At 43.8% G+C, this 21,327-nt stretch overlaps 1 protein-coding gene across 3 annotated transcripts in view; it reads right to left on the minus strand.

Moving 5' to 3' along the window:
• fam131ba (family with sequence similarity 131 member Ba) overlaps nucleotides 1-5,084 on the minus strand; it is a 98,038-nt gene extending 92,954 nt beyond the window's left edge. For 2 of the 3 annotated variants that reach the window (XM_077008073.1, XM_077008074.1), the window contains exon 1: nucleotides 4,901-5,084. In XM_077008073.1, coding sequence (XP_076864188.1) covers nucleotides 4,901-4,928 — 28 coding nt within the window. In that variant the 5' untranslated portion in view covers nucleotides 4,929-5,084. The remainder of the gene's footprint in view (nucleotides 1-4,900) is intronic. The other variant, XM_077008072.1, reaches the window with a different exon arrangement.
• Between the last annotated feature and the right edge of the window lie 16,243 nt (nucleotides 5,085-21,327).

Here is a 21,327-nt window from a genome sequence, read left to right on the forward strand (position 1 = left end):
CACAGCCCCCTCTCCCCACCCCTCCATCTCATACAAGATTGGAATGTGTGAGGTGTTTGTCCATTTGTCTGTCCGTAAGCATGTCTAATGTAGTCAAGAGACTAATGTACTACTAATGTAGCCATACCTGAGTAAGATGAGAATTCAGAGGAGACCAAAACAAACTGCAGGGAGAGACCCAGGACAGACCGCCGTGTCTGTATCCCTTTGTCTCTCTCCCTCACACACACACACACACACACACACAGAGTTGTAAGGAAATATGATCAAAACATTTTAGTCAGTGTAGCACTGCCCACTGATTTCCTCTGAGTGATTGGCTAACAACAACACTCATTAACACAGGTTTAGCTTTAAACTTTAAATATGACCTAAATATAACCTCAACGAAATATTAAGTGAAATATCGTTGCTCTCTCCCTAAAGTGATCTAAAACACATAAAGGATAACATCATATGAGGACATCATAGCTACTTACATCATGGCAAATATAAAATATTTACAACCACCAAAAAATATTTCATTTCCAGTTCCTGAAATTTGAGTAGCATGTTGCCAATTGTTAAAAAAAATTACAATGGAAAACATAACCCAATATTTTACTCCAAATATGACACTATAGTGTCTTGGCAAAGATTTCACCCCCTGTTACTGTAAACTGAAGTTTTAACAGATTAAAAGTGTGTGTGTGTGTGTGTGTGTGTGTGTGTGTGTGGCCTGTGACACCACACTGGAACTGTCAAGAGTGTGCGTGCATCATCATTCTCACATTCCTGTTTCCTGCTGTTCCAAATGATCACGTTCCATGTGAAATAGTCCAAGTGCCCAAAAACAAAGTGTTACAAATGTATGCAACAGCCATAACACACGAACAAGGATTAATAATCTGGATTAGTACATCACCTGAATAAGTACAATTATACAATTGTACAAAAAAATTTAATTAGTAAATAACTAATAACCTGGATGAGCACAGAGCAATTAATCTAGTACAGCACCCTCCATAATTATTGGTACCCCTGGTTAGAAGTGTTTTTTGACTTCTAATAAATTATTGTTTAATGGAAAATAAGAACAATCTAAGCTTTAATTCAAGAAGGTCGTCATCTTGGTTACCTGCTCCTACCCCCACACAGAGACTGTCAGAGATGGCTCTCGCCTTCTACCGCGAACTTTGACACAAAGACTGTGTGCCAGGCCTCTGGCTTCCCCCCTCCCCCTCTGAATGGACCACGCCTCTCACTGCTTACTGTCTGTGTTATCAATGCTGTATGTGCTATGGGGATTTTTTGCATGCACACAGACTGTTGTCCTGTTTGTGAGAATAATCTGTGGTCATATTTTTTTGTCTCCTCCTAATGTTTATCTCTATGTTTCTCTCCCATTCTGCGTAAACGGTGGCGCAGTAATTGCAGTGGCCACTCTGGGTTCCAGTGCTTTACCACTGGAGTTTGGAGAAACGCAATCTCGTTCAGCTGTGCACTTGTGTAAAGTCTGAATGACAATAAAGTTGACTTTGACTTTGACTTGACGTGCCATTTGGTGGGGGAAAAAACCACACATTAAAAAATAAAGTTTGAATGAAATCATGTGTGCCACAATTATTGGGCTGGGGACTGAGATGGCCATGAGAGCTTGATTTTATGCCTTGTGAACCATTTTTGAGTAGATTTGGCCACATGTTTAGGGTCATTATCTTGCTGAAAGACCCAGTGACAACCCATCTTCAGCTTTTGGGCAGATGCCACCAGAATCTGATTCAAAATGTCCTAATATTCCAAGGAGTTCATGATCACATGTATCTTCACAAGGTTCCCAGGTCCTTTGGAGGAGAAACAGGCCCACAGTATCACCGATCCTCTGCCATACTTAACAATGGGTGTTTTTCTGCGTACTCATCTTTTGTGTTATGCCAGACCCACTTAGAGTCTTTGTTGCCAAAAAGCTCTATCTTGGTCTCATCTGACCAAAGCACACAGTCCCAGTTAAAATCCCAGTACTGCATGGCAAACTCCACCCATTTACACTTATGAGTATAACTCAGGAAAAACAGCTTGTTGGCATGTAGATAGTGCCTGGTGGTTGTTTGTAACCCCATAATGCTACCATTTGATTCAATTCTCTTACAGTGAGCTTTGAACCTTTTACTTCTCTACCATCCTTCTCACTGTGCATGTTGGCAATATACACTCGCGTCCTCTTCCAGGCTTGTTCCAGATGTTTTGAACTTTTTCATGATTGCTCATCATGATTGCTGAGTGGCTATTTTCTTTTACCCATTGCTTGATTTATGAAGGTCGACACACATCTGCCTTACTTGAGTTGTATGTTTTTTTTTCTTTCCCATGTTTAAGAGTGAGTAAGAGAAATAGGCCTCTGTGTAATGCCATATTTATACCCCAGGGAAACAGGACGTGATGAATTACTAATTAAAGGTTCCTAGATACTTTGATCCATTTTATAAACTACAAAAGAAATGACATAAATGGTTCACACATTTATTTCCAAGAAATTGTTAAGGGTGCCAATAACTGTGGAACAGGTTATTTCATGGGAAATAATTATTTCTAAGTCAGGATTATTTATTTCTTTTCTCTTGAGTTGATTTTTTTTTTCAAAGTAAGATTATTTTAAGGCTTTTTAACACATTTTATCCAGGGGTGCCAATAATTATGGTGCTGCATATTATTTGGACCTTTAAATGTAAAGTGTCTTTTTTTATTTAGCTTGGTAAGCAATATTCATAAAGTGGCAACATCACAGAGGATAAATATTTCTTATTCTCTGTATTCTTCAAGTCTGATTGCAAGTGGAAGCAATGTTCTCCAAAGCTTTGATCAAACACTTCCTGTTTCAGAACAGAAAGGTTCCATACAGTTTGGCATGACATCTCTGTTTAGTATTCATACATCTGATCTTCATTCACACCTCATACTACTAAAGATAGTGGGGGAAGTTTCAGCTGATTTTTTTGTCTCAGTCTTCAATTCTTGCATAACATCATTGTAATATCAAATGAGCAAATATGTGCCCGAGCTGATACTCAAAGGTAAATATCATAGTCTCCCTAAAGGCTTCCAATTTAGACTTGTATACTGTATTAGTACTAAATCATTTCACTAAGTGATTTAAGACATCATGATGTCCTTAAATTACTCATAAACAGACTTATTCTATATTCTGCATTATATATGCTACAATGGAATAATAATAATAATAATAATAATAATAATAATAATAATAATAATAATGAAGTTAAACAACATGAAATAAAAAGTATTGTTGATTAATATTGCAAAAATAAAAGTTTATTAATAATGCATATTGAAGGGCACTTTACTCTGCTAATCTAAATAGAAAAATACCTTTCTCTTATCAAAGCAAACAGCAGACTATTGTATGGAAAGCACTTGACCCATATTGCACAAATATGTGGCTCTCTTCTCCATAGTCACTGTAAACCAGAATCTATTTATATTTACCTATTCTAAATACAACAACCATGTTTCTCCTCAAAAATAAGCAAACAAATTCCACACCCAAAATGAATTTACTTTTACCCAATTACTTCAGATCATGCCACTTAAAATGCATTTTATTTAGGGAAAATCCCCAAAAACTGGCTTGGGGAGAGAAAAATGTTAGATCAATTAATTCCATTTTCAAACCTAATTTCATACTGTAGGTTTAAATGTGCTCTGTCCCTTTTTTTGCTTAGAAAGAAACCACACTTTCCCTCTGCACTGTCTGAGCCTCTGACGCTAGCTCAATGACAATCAAAGGTCAACTACGGTGCCAGTTATTTATTTCATTCTGACGTGGATAGTTGCCTGTGTTTATTTTGATAGGCTGCTGCACTCCTAGGTATCTCCACTCATTGAACGGTGCACATTCCTGGCGAACATGACAAATGTATATTGCGAACTGCTGTATTATGGATTCGCTCTTGACTTGGATTGTCAATAGCACCAGTTAAAAAAATTCTGTAAAAAAATACTAGGCTAAACGCAATGCCTTTTTGTTTCGTTTTTCACGGCAGTTGTTGCTTGAACTGCCCAGAGCGTTCAGTGTTTGGCCGAGACAGTATGGGGCTGCTGGGACGGGTGTGAGGTGTGGGACTACCGTCACGCTTCAGGAGCCACCGGCAGTGTTGACATAGCAGAATTTGACCTACTGTAACTACAAATCCACCGGCTCTGTGTCATACCTGAGCTTGCTTGCATTTGTCGCCTTTGCAGGACCGGCCGAGTGCCTTGAAGATCACAGGTGTGTGAATATCTGGGATCATTTTTTTTTATACCACTTAACCTGAAATGCACTCACACACCCACACCATGGTGCAGATCTGTAAATCACTGCTATTTTCACAAAAAGCAGCACTTGTCCTGACCTTAGTATGCACATTTACACAGTCATCTTCTCTCACAAGCGTCCTTTCTTTTTCCGCTCTATTGAAAGTCAAATAATTTTTTTCAGACACCATCTACCTCAGTTCTTTTATGCACCCCTATCACTGCATGCCATATCACACCATATCACCACTAAAGATTCTCTTTCATCCACCCTCTTCTCTCTTTCTCTCCTTCATCCCTGTCCCTATAACACCAACCCCCCTCCCCCCATCTCCCACTCGCGTCAGACTGCACCGGTTAACCCCCCTCATCTGCACACGGCCTGCCTAAGCCACTACCATTCCTCGGTTCCTCCATTGTCTCCTAGCAGCCCTTCAGCACCACACCAAATCACACTTTAGCCTTGAAGACAAGCAGTCCTTAACCAAATGGTTTCCATAGAAACACACACACTGTGGAGGGGAGGGGGGCGTGAGCATCGTCCACTCCCGCCCCGGTTCCTATCTTTAGCCCCGTGAGAGAAGGAAGAAAAAGCTGGGGGTCTTACTGATGGTGCGGGAGCCAATGCAGCCCATGATGTCTCAGTAAGGGCCGGTCTGTGACTGAGGAAGAGGAGCGTTTTCAGCACACATCTCTCTTTCTTCTTCCTCTCCCTTGTCCTCTTCTCTGCGTTTCTCTCTCTGTCCCCTGCTCCGCGAAGCTGTGTGAGCGTGTGTGCCTCTCTCTCTCCCCGTCATCCTCTCCTCCCTCCCTCCTTGCTCCCTCGTCACCACCACACACACACACCACACACACACACCACACACACTTCAGTATGCTATGAGATTTGAGTCAGTCAGTCAGTAAGTCAGCATGTCTTAGTGTGAGTTTATTTTTTACTAATTTTTTTTTTGCAGTAATTTTTACCATGTATTTTTCCAGTTTACATACATAGTCTGTTATCACCATAACTTAGCATAACAATCTTTTACAAACTGAAAAGGGTTTTTATGGTGAATTTGGCTATAACATCTAGAGTAAGAATCTCTTGAGCTGATGGTTATCTCAGTTATGGTTTAAGAATACCCCCATCCCCTCTCTCTCTGTCTGTCTCTTCCCATATCTGTCTGACATACCAGTATCTAATTGTCCTTTTGCCAGTTTTCTTTCTTTTAGTCAGACTCTGTCAATCGTCTCCCTTTGTTTCTCTATCTATTTTTCCATGTGCATGCTTTCTTACAAGCATATACATCACACTAGAGTGGAGTTCAGAGGCTGCATCTGAACACTGTGAGTGTCCAGTCTGTCTGCAGGGCTGTGTAACCTTGAACACACCCAATCATGTGTGTAAACCTTGGGGCCAGACAGTGGTAGGGAAGAGACCAAAATGTTTGAATCGGTATTCTGAAAGAAGGAGTCTGAGCTCGCAAGGGAGCACCATATGGGAGCTGTTGTATCAAGAATTAGCATTGGCTAAGAAAGCACAAATATTTCTATTTCTCCAGCCATTTCCTTTCACTGTACATGTCCCCATCTAACCAAACTTTCTTTTACAGCTATGATAATATGACTTTGAACTCTAATCAAGCTTGCAGCAGCAAGACAAAACGTCAGACAGAACTTATTTGCACTGCCAATTTTCATGCCTAGGTACAGTAAAGTGCAAAAAGTATTCGATCAAATCAAATCAAAATCAAATATATTTGTATAGCGCTTTTCACAACACATGTTGTCACAAAGCGCTTTACAGGATTTACAAGGTTAACAATACTATGGGTCCAAATCCCTAATGAGCAAGCCAAAGGCGACAGTGGCAAGGAAAAACTCCCTAGATGGTGGGGAATAGGAAGAAACCTCGGGAGAACCAAGACTCAAAAGGGAACCCATCCTCCATTGGGCGGCCCGTTAACACACAAATTACACAAAAACAAATTATACAGATGAATACACAAGTCACAAATAAATCACACAATCAGGCTAAGTATAAGGTAACTAGAATGAAAGTTCTGGGTGTTGATATTGTTAATGTAAATGTCTTGTGATGAACGCCAGGTTTTCATTCCGTGTCGGAGTGATGATACTGGTATTGTAGGCTCCGACTGCAGTGTTACTCCCCAAGTGAACCTCGGAGAAGAAAGATATGTGATGTGGTAAATATGTAACAGATTATTCAAAGACCAAACTAAACAGAAGTTTAAAGTCTTTAGTCGAGTTTTAAACATTGAGACTGTGTCTGAGTCCCGAATAAAGGCAGGAAGATTATTCCACATATTATATAATTAATATAATTCCTTTATATAGGTTTTACAGTAAAACCTATATCTGTGTCATATATTGTGGCTACTCCACCTCCACGCCCAGTGATACGGGGTTGATGAACATAACTGTATCCAGGAGGAGCTGCTTCATTAAAACTATTCGTTTACTCTAGCCCATGTCTCTGTTAAATAGAGTGCATTTGTCACGTTGAGGACCCTGGCCCCTCCCCTTTGGGCGTGTGTTCACGTAGTCCGCGTGTCATCGTCTGCGTCTGTGGATACTCGTGGTGGTGGTTCCGTCTAGTGATTATCCGTCTCACCTGTGCCTAGTCTCGTCATCACGTGGGGCTAATGTGGTTTGTCTACTTAATGTGCGTTCGCGCAGTGTCCTGTGCTCGTCGTTGTCTAGAGTCTACACGTTTCTGTGTGATCGTTATATGTTTCTCGTGCGCTATTGCGCAACATCTCTGTTAAAATAAACGTGACGTCTGCTACAAAGAAGGATTCAGTGTCTCGTCCTTCATCCCTCGCCGAACGTCACAGAACGACGAGCCGTTTGAGACACCAACGAAATGCCAGGCTACAAGGGCAAGCAAAAGAAGGGCAAGAAGCCCAGTAAGCGGCATCACCGCTCTCCATCTCCTCGCCCACGCCGCCGGTCCGCCGACTCTGGCGCAACTGCAGCAGGATCCGGAATGCTCCTACCTGCTGTGTAGCGGAGACCGCTATTCCCGAGTTGGCACGGGAATACCGCCAGACAGCGGTCCGAGTGTGGCGAGAGAGGCACCCCTCGCCTTCCCGGGGACTCTCGCCCCTACGGGTAAGCGTCCCGGAGTTTTACGAGGCAGGGACGCCGCCTGAGGAGGAGAGGGAATCACCGCCACAGTGCGACGCCACGCCGACGTCGGAGCAGCTGGAGCGGGACCCGCAGTGCGCCGACCTGCTGTGGATGGCTAAACAGGCGTCCAGCCCCGAGTGGGCGGTGGTGCTCCGACAGGAGGCGGTTAAGGTCTGGCTGGCCAGACACCCGTCTCCTCCCCGCGCCCTCTCGCCGCTGAGGGTGGGCTCGTGTGTCTTTGGAGCCACCGAGTCCACCCCAGAGAGCGAGTTCGGGGAGGAGAACTCCGATGAGGAAGAAGAGGAAGACTACCCTCCGTCGCTGTACGACGCCTCCACCGTTGACTACGGGGGAGAGGGAGAGGACTACCCCTCGTCGGTGGGCGAGGCATCCACCGTGGACTACGGTGGAGAGGAGGAGGAAGAGGAATACCCTCCGTCAGAGGACTCCGCCTCCACCGTGGACTACGGTAGGGAGGAGGCGGAGTCGGAGGAAGAATCGGAGGACGAGGATTACCTCCCTCCGCCCGTGTGCCCCTCTCGCACCGCAGAGAAGGGTGAGGAGGAGGAGGGCTCCTATACTACGGAGGAAGAAGAGAGCCCTCCCCCCTCAGAGAGGTCTGCGGAGACCGTAAGAGGGAAGCGGACGCCCTCTTCCGCTCGCTCCAGAGACAGTGCTATGGACTGCTCCCGGGGTGGCAGCCCGGAGCAGTCCATGGAGTGGAGCCGGGGAGAAGAGGAAGAGGAGGAAATGGAGACCGAAGGGGACCACCCACACGGCCCGTTCGGTCAGTCCGTCAGCCGCGATACACCAGGCACGTACGCCAGCCCCGGCGCTCCTGGCACGTCAGCCCGCCGCGCTGCTCCTGGCACGTCCGCCAGCCGCGCTGCTCCTGGCACGTCCGCCAGCCGCGCTGCACCCAGTGGAGGGATCGCAGCGAAGGCAGGAGGGAGACTGCCCAACGCAGCACCAGCAGCGCCGGATCTCTCTCCTCTACTCGCGCTCCTCCTGGCGCGAAGCCTGGCGCCCGTTATGTGTTTGTCTGTGCCAGTGTTCGTCAGTCTTCCCGTATGTGTGCCGAATCCCCTATTCCCGTTTGTTCCTCTATGTGTTAATGTACCAGTGTGTGTGTTCGTATCTGTTCCGTTGAGTGTGTCTAACGTCTTTTCCCCCGTCTTCCCAGGGAGGGTGTGCTAGGCGATTCGTGAGGGACGCTTCGCCAAGGGCAGTCACCTCCCAGACGCAGGACTGAGCGCGTCGGATCCGCCCATCGTCGTGGGTTCGGGGCACTCGGTCCTGTTGGCACCCCGGGACGGGTAGTGCCCTTGGAGGGGGCGTCTGTCACGTTGAGGACCCTGGCCCCTCCCCTTTGGGCGTGTGTTCACGTAGTCCGCGTGTCATCGTCTGCGTCTGTGGATACTCGTGGTGATTATCCGTCTCACCTGTGCCTAGTCTCGTCATCACGTGGGGCTAATGTGGTTTGTCTACTTAATGTGCGTTCGCGCAGTGTCCTGTGCTTGTCGTTGTCTAGAGTCTACACGTTTCTGTGTGATCGTTATATGTTTCTCGTGCGCTATTGCGCAACATCTCTGTTAAAATAAACGTGACGTCTGCTACAAAGAAGGATTCAGTGTCTCGTCCTTCATCCCTCGCCGAACGTCACAGCATTTAGTCTGTTATCTGAGAATATTTCGTTTACAATTACAGCTTTTGATGCAAGTGATCTAATGTTTAGAAGTCCTAGCCTTAGCTTAATATTGCTGCTCACTTCATGTTGATTATTTAATTACATTTTAATTAGTTTTTTAAAACATCTCGCCCTGTTATTCCTATATCTGCCACGGTTAACAGACACAGTCTCAATGGTTTGGTAGGTAGGGAAGCAAGTTCTACTTTGCTGGGTAGGGAAGTAAGTTCTACTTAGCGAATGGCCGTTGGAAACCGTTTTTATCATTTTTGGGTGATGTTGTCCTTAACCGTCTGTCTGTTATCAGTTGTATGTATCGGCAACGTTATTTTGTTGTTTTGTTGTGTTAGCAGTTGCTAACAACGGTCCGGTCGCTGCTACTCCGTTGCCGTTAGAAACGCTGAGCCGTTGCTCTGCCTTACCAGTGCGCAGCTGAAGTTCCGCTCGGTTTGGGCTGAAACTTTAAATGGTTGTTGGGTTTGTCCTGTTAATGTTAGTTGTTTCTCTGTATCCCATCTATATAGTGGCTATAAGTCATCGGTTCAATTTCTTCCTTCACTGTTTAACAAGTCCACCACCTTCTCTTTGGTTTTGGAAGTGTTCAGCAGCAGGTCGTTCCTCTTGCACCAAGCCACAAAGTCGTACACAATGGCAGTGCCGTCTGAAAAGTTCTGCATGTGGCACGTCTCAGAGTTGTACTGGAAGTCTGAGGAGTAGAGTGTGAAGAGGAACGGGGATAGTACAGTCCCCTGTGGAGCTCCTGTGCTGCTGACCACAGTCTCTGAAATACAATCCTTCAACCTGACATACTGAGGTCTGCCAGTGAGGTAGTCAGTGATCCAGCAGACCAGGTGCAGATCCACTAGCATCCTCCCCATCTAGTCTCTCAGTTTGAGGGGCTGAATGGTGTTGAAAGCACTGGAGAAATCAAAGAATGTGATTCTCACAGCGCTGCCCCCCCCGTCCAGGTGAGAGTGGGTCCCGTGAAGAAAGTACACTATGACATCCTGCACTCCCACTCTGTCCCTGTAGGCGAACAGCAGGGGGTCCACTGCATGTTGAACCTGGGGTCTGAGGTGGTGCAGAAACAAACGTTCCAGGGTCTTCATGACGTGAAGTAAGAGGAACCGGTCTAAAGTCATTGAGCTCAGTGGGTTGTGCCTTCTTGGGTATTGGAACCAAGCATGATGTCTTCCACAGTGTGGGGACCCTCCCGACGCAGACTCATGTTGAAGAGGTGCTGTAGGGGAGCCCCCAGCTCAGCTGAACAGGACTTCAGTAGTCTGGGACACACTCTGTCCGGTCCAGCTGCCTTTCTTATGTGGAGTCTCCTCAGCTCAGCTCTGACTTGCTCTGCAGTGAAGGTGAGCAGAGGGGGGGAAGGGCGGGCTTCAGCGGTCTGCTGACTGTGAAGAGGGTGTGAAAAGATGCCATCAGCTGTGCCTTTAACCTGTGGGAGGGGTGCGTGAATAACAATAGGAGAAGGTGAGGTGTGAGGATGTCCAGGCAAACAGAGACTGAAGTGGACATGCCAGTCCATACCTCCCTCATGTTGTTCTCTCTCAGCCTCTGCTCCACCTTCTTCCTGTAGGAGTCCTTGGCCTCTCACAATTGGACTTCAAGCTCCCTCTGTACACTTCTAAGCTCCTCCAGGTTGTTGTCTTTAAAGGCCCTCTTCTTTTTGTTCAGAAGGCCTTTAAAACTGCTAATCATCCAGGGTTTACTGTTTTTTATTGCTGTACATTCAGGGTGTACAGTTTTTACAGGAACAACAATGTCCATGCAAAAGTTCATGTAGTCCATCATGAATGAATTAATGTTTCAATTTCATTCAATCATAAATTCAATCATGCAGTGTGTCATCCCCTCAATGTCCTCCCTGTATGGCTCCTGCAGTACACTCCATTCTGTGGACTTGAGAACTGCTTCAGCACCAGCAGACCATTTCCTGAAGGAGTGCGTAAATGCAGGCTGTCTACAGACCTGAGGTTTGTATTGTGACTAACAAGTACCCAAGTGAAAGAAACAGAAACACTAGTAAATCACAAGAAGGAAAATCACAGCAAGCAGATAAATTATTACAGCACATAAGACACATAATACAGAGACTAGAAACAGTAACCAAGACTTAACAGGATTTAAATACAAAGGTACAACAGGGAAGTAACTAGACACAAGTGAAAGCACGAACAAGAGTCTGAGTTACAAATGAACAGGCAGGAATAAATTTTATACAATGACATCACAAGCACATGGAACACCAAAACAAGAAATTAGGATGAGAATATGAACATGATTGCCAGGGGATGGGGGCAATCATATTTTTATTACACTGAAAAGTGACTCATTTCTCCACTCAACTAATTTTACTTCATTCAGCCATTAAACATATAGGACTTACAACATTTGCATGAAAACCTGACATTAAAATAGTGTAGCTCGTATAAATCATTTACAATTTATCACCCACATTCTAAATAATTAATCAGGGTTCACTTTTTTACCCTGGATCACCACTGATCAGATAATATTGATATGGTCAAAAACTGACAAACTGAAAATGGCAAACACAATTCACCAAGGTAAATACAACCTGCAGTGGTTGTAATAAAGTGTTTACTGAGTGCACATGTACCAAATGGGAGATCAGCTTCTGGAAGTCTATTTATTGCACCAGCTGAAGACACATGGTAGACACATGCTTGTCTGTACAATTATACTTGCATTCTGTCTGTGGATTTGCAGGCTCAAAAGTCCAAAGGACAGACAAATCATCCTTCATACCAGAATGAGGATCTGTGGCGAATCAATACCTCAGTTCCACCTTTCACAACAAAAAAAAAAAATCCTGACCCTGAGGGACAGGGTCAAAGAGAATTGCCTCATACTGCTATTAAAAAACCCACATCAGAACCTCACATCATCATTTATTTATGCGGCAGACATGCTTGCCTGAAGTTATAGGAGGGTCTTTTAAAGGGTGAGTCATCTTTTTCTCACTACTTTTTCTGCCTGCTTTTTGTTGCACTCTCTCTCTCTCTGTCCCTGTCACTTCCTTTCTTTCTCCTTTTCCACCCTCTATTTATTCTACCTTTTTCTACAAACTGAATGAATCTGTGTATTCATGCGAAGTGTACACTTAAAGAAATGGATGTCCTTGTGTATGTGTTTCTACTTGTGCCAATGCAGGTTTTATTCTCTTCTGAGAATTTATCGCTATTGCTACACTGCACTACACTAAGGCTGCTGCTATTCTGCCTCAGGCCAAGCACAATTACCAAGGCTTTCCCAAGTCTCCTTCTTTGTATGACAACACTAAAGCTTCTTTGAGCTTGCAGAACATTTCTCTCAACATATGGGTGTCAATTTACACACCTCTGAAATGTACACTGGGAAAATCTGTCATGCTGTTATTTTCTGATTCAACAGGGTGTCGTTTGACAAAATAAATAATATTGAGCATGTACATGGAAGTACTGAAGAGCTCCACAGTATTGTTCACTAGGTGTCTGTCACATCCAGCCCCTCCCTCCTCCCTGGCCCTGCCCAACTTCCCCGTTCCCAGGATTTCTCCTTCTGTCTGTCACGCCCCTGTCTTTAGTGCCCGCACCTGAGTCTCGTTAACCTCCCCTGTCTCAGTGTATTTAATCCCCGTGGTATTTTACTCCCGTGTCGGTCTTTGTTTGTTGTATCTGCCATGCTCCCCTCCAAGCTCAGTAACCTGTGTCTTCCCTTCGTTTCCTCATGTGCCGGTGTGGTTAGTTCTGTCTTTGTCTTCCCTGTTGTGATTCTCTGGTTTCTTTGCCTATTCAGCTAGTTGTTTCTTGTTAGTTTGATCTTCCATTGTATTGTGTTTCTTGTCGTTAGTGGGTGTTTGTTGTTAGTTCACTCGTCTGTTTAGTTCATGGTTTGGTGTTGCTTGTAACTAGTCACCCCCTAGTATTCGTGCCTTATTTGTGTATCCCCTCTCGTCATGTTTGCCTGGCCTGTTAAAGTATGTTCTCGTGTATAGTCTGGTTTTTAAGTTGTATTGCTTACCCGTTTGGTAGTGTCTTCCCCTCTGTGTTTAGCATAGTCCCTTTCTGTCTGTTGTGGTGTGGTTTAGTGTTCTGTTACCTTACATACAATAAATATTCAAAATCCTGCAATTGCGTCACTCCCGCTGTTCAGAAACGTTACAGTGTCCAAGGCCTCTCCAAAGTGCCACGCCTTTATGCAAACGTGCCACACCCTTATCCAAACGTGCCACACAATTATCCAAAATGTGCCACACCCTTATCCATGACATTGGCCACTATACATCAAGAGCAAGCAACATTTTTTTTTTTGCTAAAACAAAATAACATCTCACAGACAGTCCAGAATGTTCATTACCTATAGCTTCATTATTAATTGGCCAAAAGATGATATAGCTTCCAAGAGGCTAAAGGATGCACTGTAAAAAAAAAAAGTCGTAAAAAAACGGTAACATGTCCGGCAGCAAAAGTTGCCAAACAGTTACCATAAAATTACAGTAAAATACCACACATAATTCAACAATGAATTACTGTAAAATTACAGATTTTCCCTGTATTTATTCTTTGTAATTTCACAGCCAAATTTGAGTAAAATTACAAATTTTCGTTGTAAGAAAACACAGCTAGAATGTTAAAATAACAGCATAATTAGGTTACTTCATGGTATTATTTAAACAATCTACAAATGAACTTGTCAAAGTACAGAGGTAATCTGTGAATATATGTTCATATCCTATAAACTTACAGTGGATAACTGTTAAATGTTGGTTGATCAACGCACAAACTCTTACAATGTACTGTTTATCAATGAGATTTCAACATTAAAATAATTGGATTCTGCTTTTTAAATACACAAAAAATAATGTAAAATTATATATTTTTACCCCTATATAAAAGTAGTTTTAAAAGTTATGTGTTTAATTTAACATCCAATGGTCCAATAAATATGCTACTCTTTCCTATTAATTTACGGTGCTTGGGATGTATTAACATCTTAAGTTTCTGTTAAAACCACCAATACAGGGTGTCTACAGGTTTGACCAAGTGAAAATTAAGACATTTTAAGACTTTTTAATATCGTTTTCTAAATAAAATTAAGACCAACTCGCAAGATCATACACGTTAAAATAAAGCACAAAAACTAACTGATTATTTACATTATTTAATCTAGCTGCTTGAAAACTTCAAATGTGAATGCACAAGACAGACAATACAAGACATTACAATTTTTTCACTGTACAGTATACACAATGAAACTTCATACAAAACAAAATTCAAACACTGACAACAGTATCATACCATACGCTCTCTCACACACACACACGGCCATTTTCCTGTTTTTCTGATTCATACTCCAGCTCACGCTCAACCCCTTTCAGTTCTGCTACTTTTTCTCTGAAACGCTTTCTAAGGATGTTTGATTTTGTGATCACTTGAGCCATCAGGGTTCCTGCCTTCCCTTCGGCTTGTTCAGCAAGTAAATAATTATTATAACTGGTTTAAGCCTGGTTTATACTTGACGCGGCGCGAGGGTCCGCGCAGCGAAAATGACGTAATCGCGGTGGCTTCGCCCGTGCGCGAGGGGCTCGCGAGCTGTCGATTCGGTCGTGCACCTCTTGAATTTTGTAAAAACTTCGCGCCGCGCTTCAGCGTGATGAACAAAGTCATGTTTGAGGGTTCATACACCTTTAAAAAGTTCCGTCCAAAAAAAAAGTTCCGTCATGTTTTGAGAGACAGCATGAACAGCCAATGAGAATAGCCCCGCCTCAAACCAATCAGGTGGCTGAACTAGAGTTACACTGTGGTTGAAGCACACAGCAGCAGCTTAACCTGCGTGATAGTAATTCGGTTAATGCAGCATTCACACTCGAGCAGTGAAAACAAAATAAGACAAAATGATGACAGAAAACGACACCATTCCCGAGCAACACACCTTAGTGGACACAATCCAAAGCTCAAAAGACAAGGAAATTGTTGAAAAGAAGGGTCCGATAAATTCGGTAGTAGCGTGCACTGCAAACTGTGTCGAAAGCATGTTCTCACAAAGACAGGTAATACCACAAATCTTTTTTATCATCTGAAGCAGTGCCATCCTTTAGAGCACGCACAATGCAAAACTCTACAATCCCAGACCAAAGCAAGTGCTAGCGGTCTGTCTAAATTATCCAGCGTGAAACCTGCGCAACAACAGACCATAGAGTCTTTCTCCAGCTCCGTGCCTTACGACAAAAAAACGAAGAGACACGGTGATATCACAAATGCAGTAGCCTACTTTATTGCAAAAGACATGATGCCAGTAAGCACTGTCGAAAATGTCGCATTTAAGCGACTGATTAAAGTACTTGACCCTCGTTACCAGCTCCCTGGCCGTAAACATTTCTCTCAGACGGCTCTTCCCCAGCTATATATAGAGTGTAGAGAAACCATTGAAAAGGAGCTTCAAAGTGTGTCTTACTTCGCTACCACATCAGATTTGTGGTCCAGTCGCACGTCTGAACCATATATGAGCCTCACTGCTCACTTCATTGACCAAGACTGGACTTTGAAAAGCAAATGTTTTCAAACTGCCTATTTTCCTGAAGACCATACAGGCAAAGTCATAGCATTAGGATTGAAAGAAGCACTTGCATCATGGGGACTGAATGAAGACAAACAGGTCTGCATCACAACAGACAGTGGGACGAATATAGTCAAGGCCACATCACTAAACAACTGGACACGGCTGCAGTGCTTTGGGCATATACTTCACTCAGCTATAGGTAAGTTGTTGAGCAGAATTTTCCTGTCAGTCAGTCTTAGTTGTATGTCCAGCTCAAATTAAGATGGAAGAATGAACTTGAAATCCCACATTACTGTTAAGTATATTATTAAGAGTAATAAAAATAAAATGCTAATAAAATTTTATTGAGTAATGGAATTGTTAAAGTTTCTTTAACTTAAAATAAAAAATAACTTTTTTGTTCAAAAACTACTGATTGTCATATTTGACATTTTCATGAATCTATTTAGAATAGATGTATTTTTATTTTATTTTTTATTTATTTTTCTATCTCTGCACAAAAATCTAAAATGAATTGGATTTAACTTCTCTGTTTACCTTTTTCTTTCAGAGAGAGCAGGGAAAGACATGAGGATGGTAGGTGTGTGTAAAAAAGTGGTGTCTGCTTTCAGTTTCTCTTGGAAGAAGAAGAGAGACTTGGCTATTGCCCAGGAACAGCTTCACCTACACCAGGGGTAATCAATTAAATCTTTCAGCGGTCCATTTTTGGCAGATAGCTCAGACCTTAGGTCCGGGTCTGCGGTGGCGAACGAAAGTTGTTGAGCGGGGGGGGCGCGAACGTAACACTCAAATGGGTGGTGAACGTAACACTCGTCTGAAAATAAATTCTCCGGTTTAAAATATAGTCTCCCGTTAATTTTTTTTTGGCATTTGGGTCCGTATCCAGTTAATCAGGAATGTGATTGGGTCCAGACAGGACGGCGTTCGGGTCCGGATCCGGACCGCGGTCTGCCATTTGGTGATACCTGACCTACACCAACACAAGCTGGTGACAGTCACCCACCAGGTGGGGTTCACGTCCAAGAATGATTGAAAGGCTCTTAGAGCAGAACAAGGCAATCTCTCAGGTACTCTGTGCAGATAAGAAGAGCAGGAACTTGGTTCCCTCCTGGCAGGATGTGGATGTGATGGAATCAATGCATGAGGCCTTGAGTCCACTAGTAGAATTCACTGACTCACTCTCTGGTGAATCTTACGTGACTGTTTCCTACCTCAAGCCAATGCTGCATCTCTTTAGAACACAGATTCTGGAGACATCTGAAGATAAAACACAGCTCACAAAGGACATCAAGATGACTGTCATGGCATACCTTGATGAAAAGTATGCTGACCAGAAAACTGATGACCTGCTTGATATGACAACCTTGGTGGATCCACGCTTCAAGGTACAATACATCAAACCAGAAAAGCTCTGTGCTATTAAAATGAGAGCAGTCAATCAATCAATCAAATTTTATTTATATAGCGCTTTTTACAACAGTTGTTGTCACAAAGCAGCTTTACAAGTGCCGAGTCCTAGCCCCCAGTGAGCAAGCCAAAGGCGACAGTGGCAAGGAAAAACTCCCTAGTTTTTTTGCATGAGGAAGAAACCTTGAGAGGAACCAAGACTCAGGGGGGGAACCCATCCTCCTCTGGCCGACACCGGTCACCATGACAACAACAACAATTTAGACAGAAAGAAGAGAAAGAAAAGGAAAAATATGTAATAATGTCCATCATGATGTATGCATCCGGTTAGGCAGGAGGTGGCTGGCTCAGGATGGATCGCTGGTCTCCTCATCTCATTAATCCTCAAGCAGGCGGGCAGCCATGTGGAGAAATGAAACAGGGAAAATTAGCTCTGTATGAGGACATATACAGGACAGGTAAAATTATAAACATTTCCGGAGTGTGGCAGCAACTCCGGCATTTAGTTAAATTATTACAGCCTAGCTAAAAAGGCAGAACCAGAAGGTAACATAGGCTTGGGGGCATTCTGAGACAATGGCATCCGTCCACTGCACTGTCAACAAACTTGAGTGACCACGAGCAGTGACAGGACGACAGCACCAGCGCCCCAGTCTACCATAAAACCCTTCGTCTATGAACCCCTGGATCTGTACTTTTATCTAAGGGGGGATATTAATTATCAAATGCTAAACTAAATAAGTGGGTTTTCAACCTAGACTTAAAGATTGTGACTGTGTCGGAGTCCCGGACGCATTTAGGAAGATTATTCCAAAGCTGGGGGGCCTTACAAGAAAAGGCTCTTCCCCCTGCTGTTACCTTATTAATTTTTGGAACTAATAAAAGACCAGCACCCTGTGATCTTAGTGGGCGTGGGGGTTCGTAATAGGAAATAAGTTCCTGAAGGTACTCAGGAGCAAGCCCGTGCAGTGCTTTATAAGTTAATAAAAGAATTTTAAAGTCAATACGGAATTTAACTGGGAGCCAATGCAGGGCTGATAGGACTGGACTGATATGCTGAAATTTTCTAGTTCTGGTCAGAACCCTGGCTGCGGCATTTTGAACTATTTTATTTAGATTCCTATTTGAACATCCTGACAGTAGTGCATTGCAGTAGTCTAATCTAGAGCTAACAAAGGCGTGCACCAATTTTTCCGCATCATCCTGTGATAATGCATTTCTTAATTTAGCAATGTTACGGAGATGTAGAAATGTGGAAATGCAGTGTCTGAGATGTTGAAGGAAAACCAAGACCTGTCCACTTCAGTCAGAACAGAGGAAGCAAGAGAAGAAGAAGAAGGAGCTACTGCAATACTGCCTACCCAGAAGAAACAGAGAAAGTCACTGGGCAGTTTCTTTAAGAAATCTTACCCCACCAGCACAGGACTTAGTGAAAAAGAGACCATGGAAAGGGAGCTTGACAATTACCTGCTGGCACCAGATGCAGACAGTGAAACGGACCCTTTGCAGTGGTGGAAGGTGCATGAGAGAAACTTTCCAAGAGTAAGCCGCCTGGCAAAGCGATACTTATGCATCCCTGCAACCAGTACCCCCTCTGAGAGGGTTTTTAGCACAGGGGGTAATATTGTCACCTGTCACAGGACAGCTTTAAAACCTGATGCAGTGGACAGGCTTGTCTTCCTTGCCCAGAACCTGTAGCAGGGTAATGTCTTGTCTGAAACACTGAGAGCACTGTGAGACAGAACTGCACTAATAGGGATTTCTAGTGCCTTTCTTAGCATAGGTTGACCACAACCGAATAAATGTTAGTTTTGTTTTCTACAATTTAACGCTCCTTGAATCTATACTGAGGATAGAGAATGTTTTTTGTTTATTTATTGGTGTTTTGAGTCTATACGAGGAAGGAAAAGCATACAGTGCAGAGATAGCTTGAGATTTGATTTTATATTAATATTTACTTTTATTTATTTGGGGTTACCAAAGAGAATAATGTTTTTTGTTTATTTATTTTTATTTATTGTTTTGAGTCTATACAAGGACAAGCATACAGTACAGAGTTTATTTTAATTTTATTTTGTATTAATACCTACTTTTATTTATTTGGGGTTGATCAAAGATTTGCCACATTTGTCTTATCTTCTGATAAAAATAAATACAATTTAACAAAATTTTGATATCTTTACTTCTCATTTAAAGTAAAAAGGAAATAGTGATATGATTTATATCATCATCAGGCCTACTTCAAAGTATTGGTAGAGCCGCATACAGCGTGATTGCGACGTAGAGCAGAGCTCGACTGAATGGTTCTCTTGTTGTACTGCTGGCCGTTGCAGTAGCGCCAGCAGCTGGGCAAAACGGTGATATTACAGGCTGCTGCTGACGAGCCTCGCTGGTATCTCACAGCTCTGAGCCACCAAGAATATTTCAGGTTTTCCAACCATTTCTGGCTAATCCCCATCCCTCTGAACAGACGTTAATGTACACACATCCCGCCAGTCCAACAACTACAACAACTACGGGTGTTCGTTAAGCCCAAAATACTTGCGAGCAATACTGCGAATTCGTGCACTGCATGGCTACCGATTTCCGCCCCCGAAGTTCAACACATGGCTGACGGAATTATTCCACCCTAAATTTAGTTCCGCAAATTTAAGACATTTTGGTTGAAAATTTAAGACGAAATAAGACTTTTCAAGGCCTTATTTGACAAAAATGAAATTTAATACCATTTAAGACTTTTTAAGGACCCGGGGCCACCCTGCAATAATACAATACATTTCTGTAAACATAAATATTTTTGTGGTTATTTTGGTCTTTAAATTCCAGCTTACATGAACATTTTACAGTTACCTTTTATTTCAGCAGATAAAAGAATGGTGTACTTACATAAATTAACAAACAACATTTAAAACAATGTAAAAACATTAACCAAGACAATAAAAGCAATAATAAAAGCTCAGCCATAATACATACTTTCAATCTCTTTATTTTGACAGTTGAACTTTAACAATCATGACAACTGAACTGACTCTAAAAATATATAAAAAACACAAAAAGATGGTTACTATGGATTTTTACAATGTTCTCGAAGTTGAAAAGATTTATATTAAATGGGATTCTAAAATATAAACAATAATGTGAACTAACAGCACTAGTTATTGTGACGGGCAGGTGTGAGCAACAAAAAGGAAGCGATCACGCCAAGTCTCAGGGAAAAAGGGTGGTTTAATATAAAGTGTGCAAACCTAAAACCCGTGCAATAGATCCGAATTAAGGATATAATGACCAGCGGTCAACTGGTACAAAGACAAGACATATATAGACAGACAAACGACCATCAGGTGGGAACGGATCACGGGCTCCGCCCACCTGAGGGGCGTACACGACGTCACAAAACAACAACAACACAGCCGCTGTGGACAGAGGCGGCCGGTAGGGGGCCGCCTCACCGTGACAGACCCCCCCACCAAGCCGCACTCCCCTCCACTGGGTGTGTGGCACACAGCGGCTGCACAACAACACGAAGGGGCAGGAAGGCAAGGACAGGCAGGGACACCTCCTGCAGTCCACGAGCTGAAACACAAAACACATAACATTAGTCAGCTCACCTCCCTGGGCGGGACCCTGGACCGACCGGGCCGTTAACAACACAAAACCACGCCCCAGTCGGTCACAGGGCCCTCACGCCCTAACCGGCATTCAGCTGGTAAGCCCCATAGGTGCGAGGACGGCGGGCCTCGGCTCCTTGTCCGTCCGGGGTGTATGTGTGTGCAGGTTACCTCCCTGGGGCGTGGCTACGTCACCTCCAGGACCCCGTGGAAGGGTCTCCGTCCTGTGCAGGAGCTCTTCAGACCGGAGCCCCATGGTCCCCAAACATCCGGGGGCCCCAGCCCTCTAGGGAGGGGCTCTTTCCGACCGGGCTCCGGTCACCCCACAACATAAGGGGGCTCCTGCCAGCTGGAGACCCCCACAAGGTCCAGGAATGCCACGATTCAACGCCAGGGAGAAGCACCTGCACATAAAACACAAATGCACACACACACCCACACACACCAACACAGAACACAAACGCGCACTACCCTGATCCCCCCTCCAGGGGGGAGGGGTCTCCATCCTAACTCAGGAGAACCCCCCACTTACCTGGTCAGGGCCTCCCTCGGGAGCGACGCCCTCCGTGCCACTCCTCGTGGCACGGGACCACAGCCGGTCCTCCCCCAAACACACACTTA

Source organism: Brachyhypopomus gauderio, chromosome 6 (genome assembly GCF_052324685.1).
Source record: "Brachyhypopomus gauderio isolate BG-103 chromosome 6, BGAUD_0.2, whole genome shotgun sequence".
NCBI classification, from domain to species: Eukaryota; Metazoa; Chordata; class Actinopteri; order Gymnotiformes; family Hypopomidae; genus Brachyhypopomus; species Brachyhypopomus gauderio.